The following is a 20730-nucleotide window of genomic DNA, read 5'->3' on the forward strand; positions in this document are numbered from 1 at the left end:
GGTATGGTTTGGCTTCTTGGGGCCCCTTCCCCCCATTTCTAAATCCATTCTTTGGGTTAAATACACTCTCTTCATTTTACCCTTGTACAGACTATGGAGTTCTGGTATCTGGGGATTTCCTGCAGATGAAAAGGAAGCCATGAATTTTGAAGCTATCAAAATACTCGGAAGCTCAAATCTCTACAGCTATTCCACACAGCCTTTGAAACACTAAAGTGAGTTTTATTACAGAGATTAGTTTATGTTACACTCATTTATTAAAACCTAAGGACATGTTTATAAAAACTACTGTATATAAAGACGAGAGCAGTGCAATAGCAGTGTAAAACACATTTTTGGTTTACTTGGCAATCACTTTAGAAAGACAACATGATTCATAATATGAAGTCAGAGAATGCTGCAAAAAATAGGACAGGATTAGACCAGAAACTAGATTAGCAAATCACTGGACACTGGCACGTATTGATTTCAAACATCAAGTGTTATGTAAACAGTATTATCATCAATGTATCAATAAAGAGAAATCACTGCAACCCTAGAATTTCTAGTTAGCTTAGTTAGCCTAAAATAGTCAGCTGACTATCAAAATAGACTATTGCACTGTATATATATTATCTTCTTAGTAATTTACTACTTTTGTAAAAGGAGGACTAGAAGAAATGCCTGTCTTATAGAAGAGAACTTTTGAGGCTGAGAAAAGGTGTTTCTTCCCAGCCAGTGGTTGAGGTTTTGTTTTTGTTGCTTTACTTTTCATACACAATCACAGGTGGCATAGAACTGACTTTAAAAAATCATTTTGACACCACTTCTTCATGTGGACAGTCCTCATACAGAAATTACAGCCATAGTAAAACTATAAAAAACAGGTGTCTAAAATAGCTGCTACAATATGCTGAATTATACATTAAGAGGCCAGATTATTTTCACTCTGTTTTTTGTAAAATCCATAACCAGGCACAAAAGATGGTTAAATTACAACACCAAGTCCTGCACAAGCTTTTTAACTTATCTTTTTATGTCCTACATTATACACAACAATTACTAAGAAGTTGGACACAGTTCTCAGTGAAACAGGAGAGAGGAAATTATTTGGACAGGGGAAGAGGCTTCTGGAGCAGGAAGGTCACTAATAGCCACCGAGAGAGACAGCTGCCATTGTCACATAGGGGTATAATGTATGCACTTTTGTAAGTGTTAATTTCAGTTCTGTTATTTTTCCAAACATATCAGGATGGACATAGAGGAAAATACAATTATTTTAGTCCAGATAATTTCTTTTAGAGAAGAATTGCATTTGAACCAGTCTCTCTGCAGAAATAACTGAAAAATTCATTGCAGTTTGTCTGGTCCATCATTATTTTGATTAAGTAAATGAAGGGGGATACCAGAACACAGCTACAGAGGTGGCTGAGGTGTTCAGGTGGCTGTTTGTGTAGCCAGTGCTCTTCTCCAGTGTCCCAACACCAAGGAAGAAGGGCTGATAGAAATGGTGGTAGGGAAATACATAATTTTCCTTTTATTTAATGAATTATTTCCCTTTAATTTAATTTAAGGCCCAACTAGCATTAGTCTTATTCAGGATCTTTTATTCTGCTAGAGAGGCTATCAGATTAAAACAACACAATTGATGAAAAATAGTTCACCAGCTACATGATTTATCCATAAATTAACTGGTAGGCAAAATCAGAATTTCAGCCAGAGAATAATATACCTTATATTAACTGGCTCAGTATAGAGAGTAAAAGAAAACAAACAAACAAAATGCACATCCATTACAAGGTATACATGTGCCAGAAGTAAAGCATAAAACTGCTCATTAATAACGCACAATTCCCAAAGGGAAAAAAACCCTTACAAAATACAGTAAGTCACACAAACCAGTATTTAATACAAATTCCTTTATGAACATAAGCTTTTTCCAAAGCTCTCTGTGGCAGTCATCACTTCACACTGAAAGTAGGTGCCGGGAGAAGGTAAAAAACCCAAGCAGTTACTGCAGAGCACCACAAAAAGTATCTACTGTGGATACTTTTTTGGGTGTCTGCAGTGGTTATGGATCTTGGAGCCAAGGAGGAAGTGGGGAGGTATCACCCTGAAATTACAGCCTTCTGATTGTATGGAGTATTGTATTTTCCTGTTATTTATCCTTTTGATTGTTTATAATGTTGCTAGTTTCTTTGTTCATTTTTCTTTTCTTTTTGTAAAACCAAAAAGGGTGAGATGTCACCCTGAAAACTCAGCTTCTGAGCTTGCTAACATAGTTTTCTAAGGACTTTCCCAGGACAGTAACTGTGAACATAGATATGTGTACATTCTTTCTGTTACATGTCTTGTGATGGGCATCTCTCATGGCCAGTGCAGTGAGAAAGTGTTATCCTGACCATCCAATCCCTGGCCGTGGTCAGAAACCTATAAATCCTGGGAGGAAAAATAAACTTTCTCTTCCTTTCACCACACCTCGACCTGTGTCCGCATGATCTATTCATCTTCAGCGGTAACAGGGAGGGGGCATGACGTTGGCATGGATGGCATCACCTCTAGCTACTCAGTTTCTTTTTCTTTTCTTGGAGAGTTGTTAAGGTGTAACACAGGTGTAACACCCCAGGTGCACTGTGGCAGCTCCTGTAGGTATCTGCAAGCTGAGGGGGTGGGCAGGAACTTCTGTGGTGAGTGAGAGTGGGCCAGGCTTCAAGCTTTCCTGGAACAGGATGGAGTTTAATGCCTGCAGCATGGCACACCTACCTGTGAATTTGTTCTTTTAGGTACTGCCTGCCCTGACTCACTGGTACCTAGCATGTTTAGCTGTTGGTTTACAGAGAAAAGGGGCAAGTGCATGTGGGTATCCTACTCAGACTGGGCTTTATTTGAAGACTGGGCTTCCACTCCTGTGGTTTCCAGCCTTGTTGGGTACTCCAACACTATCTATTCCTTCATGGTTTTAGTCATGTACCATCCTGAACTCCAGTAGCCATGAAGTAACTCAAATCACTGAGAAAAGTGTCCCCTTTGAGTTCAACAGAAGACTAAAATTCATTCAGCCAAAGAGGTACAAAAGGAACATTTGATTATTCATTAGCAAGGTGTTCCTCATGTTGTGGTTACATGGTAAAATGTACGGTTACTTTAAAGTTACTGAGATTTGCAGGACAAAATGTTAGACATGAATCATGAAATTGGCATTATCATGGCTTTGTGTTATGATTTCCAGATGAACTCCTCTGTTTGCTTGTCATTGCCAGGATCTCCATGCAAATATCTTAAATAACTGAATTTCACAGGATTTTTTCATGTAATTGATACTGTATGATTTTAAAATAATCCCGTCCTGTGGAAAGTTACATCAACCTATTGCAACCCAGTGATCAAGTGCTCCACATACTTCTCTGGCAGTCATTGCCTTTCTGGCTTACAAATGGATTCTGAGACTTGTGTGGGGTAAACTCTGCAGCCAGTCAGTGGCTGAGGGAATTGGACTACTGCCTTGTAAAGCAGGGGGACAGTGGTATTATTGCTTTTGAAATATACAGTTTGTTGTGTTTTTTCTGTTTCTTTCAGCTTCAAGGAGTATGGGGGTGGAACGGTATTGCATCCTAATAAAGTTTGCCTCTTCAAGAACCTGAATTTAAGATGGGCTCAGATGTCTTAGCAGAATCATTGCCAGCAATGTAGAAATGTATGTTATGATTGCTACCCTGCAGTCTGACTCAATGAAAGGGCTCTGCTTACCTTAGCAATGCATAGGACAATATGGTGAACAGTGATGTGGATTGCCAGCAGCTACCCTACAGTGACAAAATGTTCACCAGAGAACTTTGGAAAAACTCACATTCAGGATTCTGACACTTAGGCTGAGATTAGGCTCAAATGGCAATTGATGGATGGGGAGGCAAAGAAAAGTTATCTACCAAAGGTTTGTCTTGTGGTTGTTTTCCACCTTTGTGTGGATTTGCCAGAGCAACTTAATTTTCTTCCTATTGAGCATTTTTGCAAATATGATGCTTCCTTTCAGAGATAATAGTGTCAGTCTAGAATTAAAATATTGCTTACAGACTACTTTCTCCTGGAGACTCTTTCTATATAATTTGCCTGTAGAAGTTGTTTGAATGGTGTCTGTCTTCATGTGACTTGCTCAATCTTCCTCTTTGTAGTCTTTCCTGCTTATCCGTAATTTTTTTTTCAGCTCTTGTAATTTAATTGGTTTCCTTGAAAGCTGCTCCTTGAAGTCTGGTCTTACCTCTCCCATCTTGAGGCACATCAATATAATTTTCTGGAAGACATAAAGTACAAATAGTTTCCATAATGTTTCAGGAGCACTCAACACCAAAGTATTTCCTATAAAGAAAAACTTGTAGTATTCTCAGCTGCAGATTTAATTTGTGGAGGCAAGAAAGACAAAGAAAAAGCATGAGGAAGGAAGAGGAGGTGTAAAGAGGCCTCTACCTTCCCTTATTATTTCTGTTTGGTCTGGTATGACCTTATGTGTGCTATGGATGGCTGCATTCTCCTTCTCTTTTTTGATTCTGCATAGCAAGAGTGGGAGGCTAAGCTTGTTTCTCCCTGCTCATATTAAGCTTGTCCTGGCTGCTTACTCTGACTCCTATTCCTTTCCTATAAATGTGCTTCTATTTCCACACATATACGTGGGTAAATAATATATTTATGTGCTTTCCTCACACAAGTGTTGTAAGTATTACTAAGCTTTTTACTTGCAGCACCTTCTGGAAATTACAGCTGCTTTAAATCTGCTGCTTTAAATCTTGTGCAGAGTGTGCAGCTGTCTGTGTGATCTACCCACAGACAGCTATGGCAGGGTGCAGGGGACTGGGCTGAAGGTCCAGCTAGGGAATGTTTTGAAGTAGACTAAAATCATTAATCATAGGAACAAATTAAAGAAATACATCTGTTTGCTCAAGCAGGTAACAAGTGTGAGATGCTGGGGCAGTGCAAGGTGGAGTATGCAGCCACCTGAGCACAACAGTGTTACCTTAATTCAGATTGAGATGTTTTTCACAGAACTGTCAGCCAGGGAGGACCTCAAACAGAAATATGTGATTTTCTTACAACTCTGAGGGTTTAAGCCTTCACCCAAAACTCAGTCACATGAGACCTGCCAAGACAGCTAATTCCTTTCTAATAATCAAATAGCCTTATTCATGTTAAAAATACAAAAAAAATTAAGTTGTTTTGCTCTGCCACTGTCCTTTTTTGATACTGGTAGAAATGCATATTAACACAAGATGCAAACCTGCCTCTTGTAAGGTCTGCACACAGATGAAGTTCAAAATGAGTTGTTCATATCTTGAAGAGAGTCTCAGAAGAGAGCTATAACTAATTAAAAGAACACCTGGGGAGATGAGCGCATATCATGGCTTGCAGACACCTCTGTCCTTCACCTTCAGTTGTTTCTGCTCACTCTTTTGTAGATTGCCATGTGTGCTTCCTCTCCTGTGAAATGATTTACTAATTTGCTATCTGCATAATTTACATCACTAGATTGTTTGACAGGATGCAGTTTCTTTTATTTATCTGTCTTTGCTTTTAAATAAATGTTTAGAGATGATGCAGACAGAGGAGGCATTTGTGTGTCCCAGGACAGAGTGCAGTTTTAAATATGTCGGACCTATCAGCAAGTTGCTCTTTTCCTCTACCTGAGTGTCCCAAAGTTGCTGCTGGTCAGGTCCTTCTTCAGGTTGATGTAAAATCAAGTGTCACCAAGGTGGTGTAAAGTGAGAGTTACTGGAGTCCCTGGACCCAAAGACCATAGCAAAGTTCATGAATATATGTCTGCAGCACAGAAGCTAAAATATCACTCCTGTGAGTATCTTGGATTTCCTTCCAATTCTTCTCATCTGTCTAAAGCTATGGGAGAATGACTGTGAGGATGTGGACAGCAGAGCAAACAACACACAGACCCTACTCATTTCTGAAAGCCTCTTACAGCAAGTAGAAGTATTCACCCTGCATTTTCCAAGCTGGATGAGTCTGGGCCAAATTGACAGCTTCTCCCTGAAACCAAACCCTGACAGGACAGTTGCTAGGCTAAAAAGTCCTCTTCCCCTACAAAAAATGAAGTGAGTTGTGTGATTGATTGATTGACTATGGAGCTGGACCAGTAAGGTTGAGAGGTACTGCTTCAGATCATTTTGCACCAGCAGGATCCCATAAAAATACCTGCATTTTCCTAAGAAAGATGAATGCTAATTTCCATGTGCAAGAGTGCTACTTTCCAGTCTCCCAACATAGAGTGCTTGGCAGCAGAAACCCTGTGTTTGTCACTTCTGGTCACTTCTATAGCATTTTCATGCACTTGGAGCTGAAGCTTGTATTCTGGAAGTGGCTCAGGTTGCTCCTTTTCCCTGGTAGAGGTCATTGTCACAATGCAGCACCCCAGGCTGCCACTGCTACTCTACCTGGCTGCTCAATGAACAGCACCTAGTCAAGCCACATCAACTAGGGGGAACTTCAGATCAGATATTGGGAAGAAATTCTTTACCATGAGGGTGCTGAGGCCCTGGCACTTTGGGCACAGGTTGCCCAAAGCAGCTGTGGCTGCCCCATGCCTGAAAGTGTCCAACGCCAGGTTGGATGGGGCTCTAAGCAACCCGGGATTGTGGAAGGTGTCCCTGCCCGTGCAGAGGGTGGAAGTGGATAAGCTCTAAGGTCCCTTCCAACCCAAAGCATTCTGTGATTTTTAATGCCTGACAAGGCAGCAGCCAACTAAAAGACTGCCTCCTCTTTGACAGCAACAATTGCTTGGTAGGTCACTTCTGATGGAATGAAATGTCATCCATTAGTAATGAAGGAATGATTCAAAGCCTCTGGAGGCAAGTTTTTGTAGAGATTTCTGCCATTTTTCTAACAAATGAGGTTGCCACATTCACCATTACAAGGCCTCTGGTTAAGTTGGTGTTTACATACAAGTGCCATCAATCACCACAATCCCTTCAGGCCTCAGATACATCCTGGATCCCATGACTTACATGAGTTGCGGCCCACAGTTCACATGAAAACAACCAATCTCTGCAACTGCTCAGGCTTTACTCTGGCATAAAATGGCACTACACTGATCTGAGCAGGCCTGCTGTGATCTGCATCTGTTTAAGGTTCTGCTGCAGTGCCTTCCAGTCTGGTCAGTGGGATTAGGAGAAAAGCGTTTGCTCTCTCTGTTCACAGGCAGAGCTGGGATGCCAGGCTAACAAACAGCTTTCTGCAATTAGAAGCCCTTGGTGGCTACACTGATTGTTACGGGAAATAGGAATGTGCCCTCCTTCCCCAGAAATGGAAGGATGAGGGAGGACAAAGAACAATGCACTAGACTTTGTAAAAACCTCACCAGATTGAAAGGAAGGACATGATAAATTAATCATGTAAGGCAAGCATCAAATGAAAAGCCATTCAGTTGTCTAAATACATTTTAAACCAGAAAGAAATAGAATATAATCTAATCCCTCTGCTTCTGGAGTCTGCCAAAGAGCAGGGAAATAATTTTCATAGTTTGGCATGTGTAGACTCCTATGGCTATGTTATACAGAGCATGTAACATTATATGCAAAATATACACTGAAGGTTGCTTGGGTTACCAATACTAATTCTTAAAAGCTATAGAATTCCAGAATGAATGCTGCTGGTTCAATCTCAATTTGGCCATCTTGTTTACATGAAAGAAAATGGAAAGTCTCAGACTTTTTAGACATGGCTCCTAATTTTTTTTTTTTTTTTTTTTTTTTTGAGAGCATCAAAACAGCTGAATGAGTCAGGTTTGAAGAAATTTCAACAAGAAAAATTTGCTTCAGGTTGGCTCAATACCAAAGAGGCTGGATGTTCAGGATTTTTTGAACTGACAAGGGACAACTCGGCATTAAGCAGTGGCCCTGGATGCTGCCATATTGCCATAAAGAAACATTGGATTTGCCTCTATTTTCATTCCCAGGCTGAATTACCTCACTTTTGATGGATCATGAATTCTCCTCTGGTCTAGCTGTGAAATGCATCCCAGCACCGGCATGAGGTTCAGATGAGAGGAGGACCTTAAGTGGTGGCAAATCAATTTTGTCCCAGCCACTGTGTAAAAATGACCACCATCACTGATAGCCACTGCTAGTATTTCTAAACAATATCTGGCTCAGGGAAAACAGACATGTGGTGCTTAAGAGTTTAAACAAAAGTCAGGCACTGGAAATGCTCAACTTGAAAAGCAGACTAAGATTTCAACTCAAGTTGTGAAATTCTGTTCCTACTGTAGCTGACAATTCTGCAAAAATTGAAAGAAATGTCAAAATATGTTTGAAAGCAAATACCTCAGGATGGTGTTAAGGTTTAAACAGTATAAATGTGCAATACATGGCTGATTCACCAGAGTTAAACAATGTTGCTTTGCAGGTAGGAAGAAAGCATTTGGATTATTTAAATTTCCCCTGCATTATGCTTACAGCAGTGTATTTGCTCACGCTACAACAAGCTAACATCAGCACAGTGTCCGTGAGGTCAGACACAAGGTGTGAATGTCACCTGGGCAGCTGTTCTCCCTTCCACCTAGGAAATGCAGGTGGGAAACAGGCATGTGCTTACTTCCACTGCTCTTTCACAGCTCAGTAGCTAGTCTGTGTAATGGGAGGTAATTATCACCTAAGGGCATCATGTGTTAAAAAGGTGACTGCTGTCAGTTGTCTCAGACATTGGCGTCCTGACTGTTTACAATGGATTACTAGAAAGGCTTACTAGAAAAAAATCAACTTGTGAAGAAGCTCAACTTTAAAGAAGTTTACATCTGGATAGTTTGTTATGAGTGCTGGTAAGTCTGCTTTTTAAATAGCTCACCACATTTCTTAAGAATCTCACCTTATACAAAACAGCTTAAGCTTGTGCAACTCCCATAAGGGCTCAGGGAACATAACCTGAACTGCACATTGCATCACATCACTTCTGAGAGCCGCTCCCTGGTTTTGGAGGAACTTTAGACACTTTGGGAAGATCTTGTGTTCCCGAGGGACAGGCTGGCTTGGGCAGAGAGAGTTGCTGCCAGACGTCAGGCAGGTACCTGCTGGCCAGGTCATGCTGCTGTCCTGCAGAGGAAGGTTGGTGAACCAGGGGAGGTGTAGGGCTGCTCTCTGTGTCAGAGGGACAGACAAGAACTTGAAAGATTTAAACTCCACTGCTGCCGATTTTCCAGGCAGATCTGAAACTAATACCAAGACCTTCTAACTAATAACAGCTGCATGCCCCCACTGGCAGGCACTCACCCATAAGACTGGGTTATCCCACCAGTGGACAAGCTTTGTTTGCCTCTTTAAATTACTTTTAAATTTGATTCTATGACTTTCTGTTGTTGAGTTCAGAGATGGTTTTCATAGGAACACTCTGCCTATAGGATGTGTTTGGGCTTCACACTGGTAGGCTCACTGGTTTCAACTCATGTGTTGATATATTTTATATATTAGTAAAGGCCTATATGCACAAACCAGCCTTTGAAATAAGTTGTGATATTAAAGGCTAAAGTCCTTGAAAGCTTCCTGCAGAAGAGAGAGTAAAGCAAAACAATATCCTTGTGTGTAGGAGAAAAAATGTAAACCTGTGTGTGTTAGCCAATAGTAACTTGCTCTGCCCGCAGACCCTGTAAAACCCTATAAAAGGTGTGCTAAAGATAGAAATAAACGGTGTTCACGTTTACTTCTATGGAGGCTGGTGAATAGGTGGCGGTCTCTCAAAATCTGGCGCTCTGACCAGGGACCTCCTGTGTGCAGAGGGGCTTTGGAGCCAGTGGAGCGGATCTGGGTGCGGGAAGCCGCGGGCACGGATCGGCACCGGATAGGCAGCCTGAGTGTGGTGAGACGCGGTGCGGTTGGACGTGGAAATTCAGGCTGCTGGGGAGGACCGAGAGGCGGGGGCGTAGTAGAAGGGTCGCAATCTTCCCTCCCGCGGTTTGCCACTAGCATGGAAGCGGAATGTGCGGCGGCGAAAAAACTGCTTCTTAGCATCCTCGTTAAACGAGGTGAAGCAGCCCGGGAAAAGGACCTGGATATGCTCATTATATGGGCTAATTGTCATGGGCATTTAGTAGTGCCACCACTGTTCTTTGCAGTGAAGGAATGGACGGATTTAAGGGCTCTGATATGGGAAACGGCAATCACAGAAAAGAGCAAGGACACTGTGTCTCTCGGTCGAACTTGGCAGATCATAATTAATACCTTAAAAACCAGAAAAGCGAGATATGCTGAGGCTGTGAGCCCCGTAATTCTACCTGTGTCACAGCGGCAGATGCCTTTACCTCCCACTGCTGGGCAAGCACTCCTATCTATGCTGCCCATGGAGAGAGGGAGGGAGAGTCAAAGAGAAGAAAATTATGAGAAAAAAGTTCCACAGCGAACGCTGAAACAACGAACAGAATCTGTTCAGTTATGGCAGGATGTGATACATCCAGAAATATTTGCTTCATTTTTGGAGTCACTTTTAACATTACAATCTTATTTAAGTTCCATCTTTACCACCCTGGAAGAAAAGAAGCCAAACTTAGATTGGTTTCCACCCGAACCAAGGGGACATGGGGGAGCACTGAGGTGTGCGCAAAGAACAAAGGCACCCTCGGGGTAGAAACAGCGCAAGAAAAGTTCCAAGGCCACACTGATAAGCTGCAATGATCGCTGCTGTTAGCACCTGATCGTGGGAGACTTTTCGTGTAACATTGCCTGCTTCTGTAAAAATAGTGCCCTTTTTTCCTCTATCTGCGAACAACAAGAGAGATTGAGAGAAAAAACTGCATTTGTTAAAGTTAACTTTGTGAGGTTTTTCTTCTTTCTCTCCATTTTTCCTCTCTGCGAGAGCACGTGGAGGATGTGAAAGAAGATAACAGCAGCAGAGAGCAGCAGCAGAGCGGGCAGTCCACCCCCCCCGCTCCCTCGCTAAGAAAAAGCACCGGGATAATACCCAGTTTGTTACAAAGTCATGATTTATTGGGTTTTCAAAATGTTTTTATATACCCTTTTAGAGTTCATTTTGTGTTTTAAGTAATTATGAGTTTGTGCAATTGCATTTTTTAGGATTTTACTAGAGAAGTTATTGTGATTCTTTGAATGTTTAAAAAAAAAAAAAGTGTTTAAGGTGAATATTAACAGAAGTTGCCTTGCAATAATTAGTTTTAGAACGTAAGGTTAAAATATGGTATGATTTACAGCTTCTAAGAAAACCTTCCAATTAATGTTATCTACAGAAGAGATTTGTAGTTTAAAAAATAATTAGTTAAGAGAACTTTACTGTACAAGATAAAGTTAAGTTAGAGCATATATTATCTATTTGCTTGTTTTTTCCACAATTTTAATAAGGTAATTTCAATGTGAGTTCTTTTGTTATATAAAACACATATAACTGCATATATACCAATTGGGATTTTGGATACTAGGCAAATTCCTATTATGAATAAGTATTTTTTAGTAACATTTGCAGTTATTGTGGGTTATTCTCAAAGCTAGATGACATAGAATTGTGATCTTTATAGTGAACCCATGTTACTGTTATATTGTGTTTAAAAGTTGTACATCAAACTTTTAGTTGTTTTTTGTAGTAACAGAATAAGATTAAGTTATGTTTTTATTTAATATAGATTAAGTGTTAATAGAATTAAGGATAGTCAAGTTTTATTATGTTTAGGCTTGAATGTTTTTAAGTTAAGTTTTCTAACTTAGATATTCCTTTAAGGTTAAGTTTTGTTATTTCCTTTTGTTATAATTAATTTTTATTAGGTTTAAATATTGTTTAATTTTAATAGTTTTATGTTTTATTGGAGACACTTGTCCAAACTGCAAAGTATAGTTATTTTTCTAGAGAAATGAAAATAGCCACAACTGAAACAGCTGTGATAGAACACTGATGAACACCTGCTTGTGGATAGAAGTGAATGCAGTCTGTGACACCCTTGACTTCATCGGGAGCTCTATTGTTTATTGCAATCTCTGCAGTTTTTGTTTGTTATAGCTTTCTTATTTTTCAGTGTTTCCAGAATTTTAAGAAGATGTACCATTGCTGAGGATCAGCTGCCATGGGGGAGGCTTCAGATTAAACCAACTGCTGCATGGTTGTTGAGGGTTAGGTGTCCTTTTTTTTGTTTTGTCTTCTGGCCTGCCCGGGGAATTTTTACCCATTATGTGCTGGGGCAACCTAACTACCGGTACTTAGGGGTGATTGACAACGGACAAAGAGTAGCCGGGCCCGGGGGGGGGGGGGGAAGGGGGGAGAAAAGGAGGGTGGGGACAGTTTTTAGCTGGCTTTTCTTCGGCTTCGGGGAAAGACGTTCGTTTGCTGGGTCGCGGAGCTGCTGCGGTGGAGAGAAGGGAATTTTTCGCCATCACACAGACAGAGCTGCTGCTTCTTCTCCTTCTCCCCTCTTTGTTGGTGGCCTCGCACCCCCTGCCCTGCCGGGACGTGTGGCAGTGCCAGGCACCGCCGCAGAGCTGCTGATACACCTCAGCCACCGGCCCAGGATCTCAGCTCATCCCTGCTGTTCCAGCCGACTGTTCCTCGGAGCCCTGCAGGAGCACCGGGACTGACTGTCCGAGGGGTTTGTGAAAACAAAACCTCTCCTCCATCCTGTCTCAGCCGAGAAGGCTGTCCCGGGGTCCCTGGTTCTGTGTTCTTGTTATTGCTGTAGTTATTGTTGTTTGTTTGCCTGGTTATACTAGTAAAGAACTGTTATTCCTATTCCCAGATCTCTGTCTGAAAGCCCCTTGATTTCAGAATTATAGTAATTCGGAGGGAGGGGGTCTACATTTTTTCATCCCAAGGGAGGCTCCTGCTCTCCCTAGCAGACACCTGTCTTCTAGAACCAAGACAATGGTTTAATTGGTCTGGTACCTAAGGCTTCTGATCATTTGATTTGTACAAATGCATTTTAACAGTTTGCTGTGCTGTAAGCATCTCATAGCTGCTACTATTGAGAACTTTGTTTTAGAAATGAGTTAAGAGGCATCTTTCCAGTTTAAAGCCTAGGCCCTGGCCAAGCCTTGACTTTACCTGGACGGAATGTTTGCCAACAGATCCAGATGTTTTCTGTACCAAAAGAGCATTTGAGTCAGTTTTTGACTCAGCAATTTGACCCTATTAATACGACAGCTGGATCAATTTTGAAGTGAGCTTGGAGAATCATTTCCGGAGGTGATTATCCAATCCTTCACTGATCTTTTTTTTCTCTTTCTGTTTGTTTGCTAACTATGGGATGCTGGTGCAGTGTTTTAGTAATTAATAGTAGTTTTATATTACATATGTTATTAATAATGTTTATGATTTAATTGATTTTTAACTGGTATAAGTTCTTATTAATTGTGTATATGGTTTTGTGTTGATGTTGATGTTTATAACAGAAGTACATCTCATTTTATTTTTTTTTAAGAAAACGGGGGAAATGGATGCCCTAAAAGCATTTGATTAGTGTAATTCATTAACTTCAAGGGGAGAAGTGTCTGTGTTTTGTTGGCAGGTTCAAAAAGGTCACCTGTCCATCTGACCAGACTGTGTGCCTCTGAACACATGCGATCCAGTGAACAGAGAAGTCACCATACAGCCTTGGTACTCCAGACATGGATCAGAAGTGGACCTGTCAGGACACAGTTGTAAACAGAGAGTTTACCAACAGAACTTTTATGTTGTTATTATGATGTTGTGTCTCTATCAATTTTTCAGGTATCCTTTGTTTTAAGATTTAGAAGGATCTGAAGAACAACTTGAACATCAAAGCCCTCAGTCACCGATCAGCTGCCAGCTGACATCACGGGAGCAGTGAACGCTCCAGGACTGAATCGTGTTAGAGAAATTCTGTAGAAGATCTAAGAAGTGTAGAGACTCCATTCAACTGTATATAAAGCAAATTGTAGTTGTGTGTTTACCCTTTCAGCAAATTGCTTTCACGCTTAGACTACATATATACCAGAGCACGTGTGTTAAAGGTAGTTAGATAATAGTTTAAGATAAAGAGTTTAGCCTGTGTAGTAATTGTTATGTCAGTATAAAGTATAAGTATTCCCCCTCCAAGAGGTAGTGTAAGCATCTTTGAAAGTTCATTTAACGTTAAAGTTTTAGCTGTGAGTTTGCAAGTATGATGTCATTTACATGGAACAAACTTCTTATGGTAATTGTGCTGTGTATAGTCCTGACCAACTGCTAACTAACATCCAAAAGCGACAGAACATATGGGTCACTTTGGCACACTGAACTGGCCAAAGGTCAATGTGTTTGAGCCTAGCCACACCTGGAGATCTTTTCACACCTGTCTCATAGGAGTCCCTGAATGGGATCCTCAAGCATTTAAAGGGTTAGTTGGTAACGAGACTCGACTGAATCGATTGGCAATGTTGCAAGAGTGCAGTCACACTGTTGGCTTCACATTAAGACAACTTGAACCCTGCTGGCAAGCAAAAATTACCAAAGTTCTTAATGTTACCATACAACCCTCAGAAGAATTAGATTTGTTAAGTTCCACCAATACCTCAGGTGGATGGATAATGTTTGAACCCCCGACAAAAAGTCATTCTAACAAAGTAATGCGGCACTGGGATGCAGTCAACCCTATAGCTGATCTCATTACTACCACTGAAAGTAAAGCCTTTATTCGCGGTGCAATCTCACAGGACAATTACCAAAGTGATTACCTAGTTCCATATTCCTAATCTGTGGAGATAGAGCATGGAATTAGATTCCTGCTATTCCACATAGAAGACCCTGTTATCTTGGGAAACTCACTTTGTTCCACCCAAGCTTACACCAATTGCTGAATGCAGCTAGCAAAATGAAGAACATCAAACAGTCAAAGTGAAGCCTGAATGAATTAAAACTTAGCAACTCTAAAAAGGCTTGCTTCTTAGACTAAGGAAGAATTGAACTTAACATCCACAATGTTAAGTGAACTTTCAGCCGATGTGAGTAGTGTATGTCACGCAGTATTACAGAATCGAGCTGCAACTGATTTCTTGATCTTAGTACAAGGACATGGTTGTGAGGAGTTTGAAGGCATGATCTTACTGATCATTCAGCTTCCATCCATAAACAACTACAACAGCTACAGGATGGGTTGCATGCCCTGAAAGAAGATAGTGACCCCACTGGAAGTTGGTTTGCCAGCTGGGGCATCACTGGATGGTTGAGGTCTCTTGTGCTAGAAGGGGGACGGACTTCACTTATAGTGTTAATGGGGATGACAGTCTAAGTTGTATGTTATCTTGTCTTCATAAGAGTATAGAAAGAGTCACATCCAAAGCCTGGTTTGTGCAAAAAGAGAAAGGGGGAATATTAGTTAAGGCCTGTATGCACAAACCAGTCTTTGAAATAAGTCGTGATATTAAAGGCTAAAGTCCTTGAAAGCTTCCTGCAGAAGAGAGAGTAAAGCAAAACAATATCCTTGTGTGTAGGAGAAAAAATGTAAACCTGTGTGTGTTAGCCAATAGTAACTTGCTCTGCCCGCGGACCCTGTAGAACCCTATAAAAGGTGTGCTAAAGATAGAAATAAACGGTGTTCACGTTCACTTCTGTGAAGGCTGGTGAATAAACTGGCGGTCTCTCAAAACTCATGTGTATGGCAGTGCTGTGATCTAGAAGCCAGAGAGCTTGGAAACAAATTTCAACCACTCAGGAACTGATTTTGATCAGCCAGGTTTTGGCACAGCACTGTGGTCACTCTACCAAATAATTTGGCTGCTCTTTTGGGAAGAAGGGCTTAGGATCTGCTTGGATCTAAGGCCTGTCCTACAAATGCATGCAGGAGGAGATTTGGCACTTGGAGTGAACCTGGAGAGCAGACAAGAACTGGCCTCCTCCAGCTCCTTCCCCTGAACTGTTGGTGTTAAAACAGCAGCTGGCTTAACTTTTGTTATTAATATGGCTGCCTGGCCAACAGACCAAAGCTAAGAGGGAAAACTGGTTTCCTGTAGAGTCTCTGGAATATCCATAACTGTACAAATTAAATACATCTTTTGTCCTATCAGCTGGGTTGGGTGGGAGAGGAATGAAACCACACAGGATACAATTTTCTCTATTTTCTTACTAATGGCCGTATTTTACAATACTCACTTGCAGTGATGTGAAACCAATTGGGTTGCTAACATAAATAAACATTACTTACTGTAAATAAGGTTTCTGAAGTAATTCTATGCTCCTGAAAGTCAAGTATTTTTCAATTAGTAGCAGTGTTTTTCATTTGGTAGTTCCTGAATTGTTGATACTCCTGAACACTGTTCTGAAAAGCAAAAACAACCAGGAGAATTTCTGAGGTTTGTTTTTATTTTAAATGGAAATCTGAAGCATTCAAGCTTTGATTTACAAGTTTTAAATGGAGGAACTAGGAAAGTCTGAGGACGTAAATTGAAAGATGATCACTGAAAAGCCGTGTTTTCCTCACTGAGGAGCTGAAGTTTGACTTTTTGTGATCTGAAGTGTTTTCTTCCTCCTCTTAAGATTATTTGAGTAAAAATACTCAGAACACCCCAGGCCTTCTAAAGTGTCTTAAAAGAGTGGATGGCCAATTACAACTGAAAATTTGACTTACTAATTCTCCATATATTTATGAAACCCTCATGTAACTGCCAGGCTGCCTGAATAAGATGTGTCACTTGAGGCTGAAATTCATCTGGTTGATTGTTGATGAATTTTCCTGCTAATATGTGGCAGTCTTCAACAGCGGATACACCTGAACCAAAATTTCTTTGTGTGATTCACAAAAAATCTCCAACCCTGGTTTTTCTATATAAACACTGTGAGCTGCTTTCAAGTTTTTTCAAGATCCCAAGGCATCATAATGCCAAGCTGAATGTGGGTATCATGTGAGGGACTGAAGACTTATTATTCCACTTGAGACTCATTTTCACATCTTTTTCATGTAACTGGAGTGACCAAATAGCTTTAATTGCACTCCTGTCATAAAGGAAGGCATTTAAAAACAGACGGGCTAGAGGCAAGAGAGTATTTTTTTTTTTTGGTCTGCTTCTTTAAGGTCCAAGTGAGTTGCTTTGGAGAGGAGATTTATTGCTGTGTGCAGTGTAATTTAATGGCAGAGATACTCCAAGTGGGTTTTCATCCCACTTAACTGCAGACACTAGAATGGTAAGATGGGTTCATTTCTAGAGAGTCACCTCAGGGTCCTTTACTGTCAACAGAAAGCAACTCTGCAGAGCTACTCCATTTCTCCTTAGACAGGTTCCAAAAGAAACTGACAGTGCAGGAACTCCACAGTCCCAAGCCTAACTTAGGAAATGAGAAGCCCCAGTGGTCCCAAAAACTGAATTATAAAAATGTGCAGCACTGGTATAGATTTCTCTTAACATCATCTTTGTCATGAATAAAATCTCCCAAGAAATCCACCCTGGTTAAAATACTGTGTTTAGTTATGTACAGTTAATGTTCTTATCCCATTTGTAAACCTTGTACCCCTTGTTTACTCCGATGGTTATTAGTAATGTTAATTACTTACCAGTTTCTGAAGCGTTTTAAAGGTTCTTATGAGACATTCCTCTACCCCTTTCCCTTACTTCCTTGCTACTGAGAGGAATGATGGGTTTGTCTTTACAAACAAGCTGTGGGTCTGCTGATAAGGTGTAGCTATCAGTGAGAGACAACAGAAACAATGGGATGGATTCTACTAAAATATGGAAGAGGCACTTAAAGAGCACCATGGATTCCACAAAGGTTAAGAATTAAGAAGGGATTATGCACTAGGTGGGGGAAGGTATTGCAAGTATTAGGCGTTCCGGGAAGCCTGTACCTCTCAAGTACCTCAGCCTATGGGGAAAGGGAGAAGGGACAAGCGGCTGGGAATTAGGATAAAAAGGAGGCTGCGCCCTCCAAAAATTTGAGAGACCCCAGGGGAATGCCCCATGGCCTCTCCCTTTATTCGAATAAAGAAGAAGGAATCCTCTGTTTCCTTTTTGGACATAAACCTCTAGTGTTTGTGGATTAATTTTCCTGACACTACTATGTAACAAAGCTGCTCCCATGGGGGCTAAATCAAACTAACAAAACCCATTAGAAAGGTATGCTACAGAAGGAGGCAACTCTCATGGACGCTGTGCCACACTAGAACAAAGAAACTCCCAGGAAGCTGTGCAACCAAGTAATATGCAAACTAAGGCATGCAAGACACCAAAACAACGAGCTAACAGAGGAATAAAAGGACAAGGAAACATATTCTAGAAAGCTATGATGAAAGATCATCTCCCTGCATCACCTAAGCCTGCTTAGAAACCATCTTCCTGCATCACCATGACCTAAGAGGACTGGAAAGGACTGACCCCCCCTAGACAACGAGCCAGAACAACAGGCCTCCTGGCTACTCTCATGAGGATGGAAGCCCCAGCTCTGCAGTGTGTGCTGCAAAGCTGAATTGTGCCTCCTCCTTGGAGCTGCCAGTGTGAGAATGGCCATGGTGCAAGCAACCCCTCGGGCCCCCCACCCCAAGAGTTGAATCCTAATAAAGGCATCAAATGGGAGTCTTGTCTCCTGGCCAATTTCTTTCAGTCTTCACTTTCATACTGCCACATGCAAATATACAATTTTCTATGTAAATATATGTGACTCTGTTTTACAATCTAGTATCACAAAGTGAAAGGGTTTCTGGAGTCTCCATGTTCTGCTTAGAAACCTTCTTCCCTCACATTTATTCATGACCAGATTTGATGAACACGTAAAACAGACCTATAACATCCTAAAAGCTTCTGATGGAAAACCCAAGGCTTGTAGGTATTTCCTCAAACACAGATATCTCTGGAAAGAGAAGGAGATTCCTATACTACATCTGCATGTGACGTCCTAGATTTTTTCCCCATCTCACAAACTCAGTGGCAGGAAAGGTGAATCCCTAAGGCTCATGACATGCCAAAAGATGCTGCATATTCCTGTGGGTGGGGTAAGAGATGGGCACTCTCTGGAGAAGGGCTTGATCCTCAATTTTTTCTTGGTACTGCTGTAAAAGCTCTTAAAAAATCTGTGAACTTGAATATTTCTGCATCACTGGTAAGGACTAAGCTATCTCTGGTTTCAGCTCATCCCAATTTCCCAAAAGCTGATGTCACCAGCTTTCAAAATCTGTTCCTAGAGTGGCTCTGACATACCTCAGACACTCAAATGTTCTACCGGTGTGCTGAGCTCTTATACAGGAGTGCCAAACCATTTATCTTAGGTCCAGGGGGGCACAGTGGAAAGTACAGGAGCCTTTACAAGAGTGTGCCCTTTTGTGTTAAAATTCAGGTATATGATAGGAGAATAAGGCCTCCTTTCATGATGACTGACAATTTGAATTTAACAGATCCTCTAGAAATTGAAAGTGAGGTTAAAGCAAAACAAACAACAACAAAAAAGCAGTAAAACTTGGCATGTGATTTACGATGCAGCTTATTAGGACACTGCCTTTCCCTGCTTACACAGCCTCCTAATGCACTGAAAATACTGACAGGGATTTTTAAAAACTCACAAACACCAAAACTTTGGTTTAACAGTATTGGCTTGATTCAGAAAGAGCACTTATAGAGCAGTCTGGTAACTTTTAATTTTTTTTAATCAATTTATTTATATATGAAGGGCATAATTTAAAAGGCTGTCTGTGGAAGCTATACTCAGTATAGCTCAGAGTATCTTTACTTATGGGGATTCTAAGTGTTGTAACAGTCTTCGCAAGTTACAGCTGAGGGTAAATACAGCTCAGTTATACAGGACAATGTGGTTTGTCCCTTGGCATTAATTGAATGGAAAAGTTAGTGAGTAGAGGAGAAATGTGGCCAGATGTAAGAAATACATGTATTTATTTATGTATCTATTTATCTGAACCACAGTTCCTGTATATAATCTCTGTATATAATTCTTTATATAGGTGTAGCTTTGTTTCTGTGTAAAATTCAAAAATAAGCTACTGAGCTAAAGAACAGCTCTGGCCAGCCACGTGAATAACCTGCTCTTTTTGCCCTAACATCTTGGCATCAGCAAAAGTCAATCTATTAAAATTGCTGCATACTATGTCCTGATGTCTAACAGGGGCTAAACCCCAATCACTTTCATGGAAATTGAACTGCTGAAACATGCTGCAAGGAAAAAGGGGTCAGCCAAACATTAGATTGGAGTGTTCTGGTACTATCGGCAGAGCTTTGAGGGACTTCTTTTGAGGCCCACAGAACTCTGTCAAGAAAACTGAAAGCCACTCAGATTTCAGGGAACTTATGTTAGAAGCAGGACAAGAGTTTCTCCTAGATTCTGTCTGAAAGAAGGTGGTAATGTTGGTTTACAAGGCAGACTAAATGAGTATATTGCTTGAACTGGATCCCAGCTGGATCACTAGGAAATACTCCAGGCTCTTGTTCCCCTGGTGGGAGGGTGGGTGCTGCAGGGATGGGGGGCAGAACAGTGGAGGAAGGTGCCCAATTCCTGTGCTGGCTTCCAACAACCAGGGAGCCCCCCTGGGTACTGGAACTGCTCTCAGAACAATCTTCTGAGACAAGATGCATGTGCTGCTTCTCTATGCCTCACCAGAGGCTCAAATTGCTCCAGCTGCACAACCATCTATTTAGGAGGGAGGAATCAGTTTCAGCACTTGAGTGTTGAGCACCAAACCCGTGGTTCAGCCCAGAGGTGGGTATTTGCTCCAAGTTAAATTAACTTTTTTATTTACCTCTGCACAATACAGGAGATTCTGTCATTTCTGGAAATAAAATGCACATTAATGACATGTGAGAAAAAGTATTTTTTAAAGTAGTTATTTCTTTTACCAAGAGCTTT

The 20730-nt window shown here is 41.1% G+C and overlaps 1 protein-coding gene across 1 annotated transcript in view; it reads right to left on the bottom strand.

The window, feature by feature from the left end:
* Window positions 1-238: 238 nt before the first annotated feature.
* SHISAL1 (shisa like 1) overlaps window positions 239-20730 on the bottom strand; it is a 90736-nt gene continuing 70244 nt past the window's right edge. Inside the window, exon 5 of the mRNA XM_088055828.1 lies at window positions 239-4267. Coding sequence (XP_087911954.1) covers window position 4267 — 1 coding nt within the window. The 3' untranslated portion in view covers window positions 239-4266. The remainder of the gene's footprint in view (window positions 4268-20730) is intronic.

The sequence above is a fragment of the Pseudopodoces humilis genome, chromosome 5 (genome assembly GCF_049639895.1).
Source record: "Pseudopodoces humilis isolate 2021_Gansu_Grassland_sample_001 chromosome 5, ASM4963989v1, whole genome shotgun sequence".
Taxonomy (NCBI): domain Eukaryota; kingdom Metazoa; phylum Chordata; class Aves; order Passeriformes; family Paridae; genus Pseudopodoces; species Pseudopodoces humilis.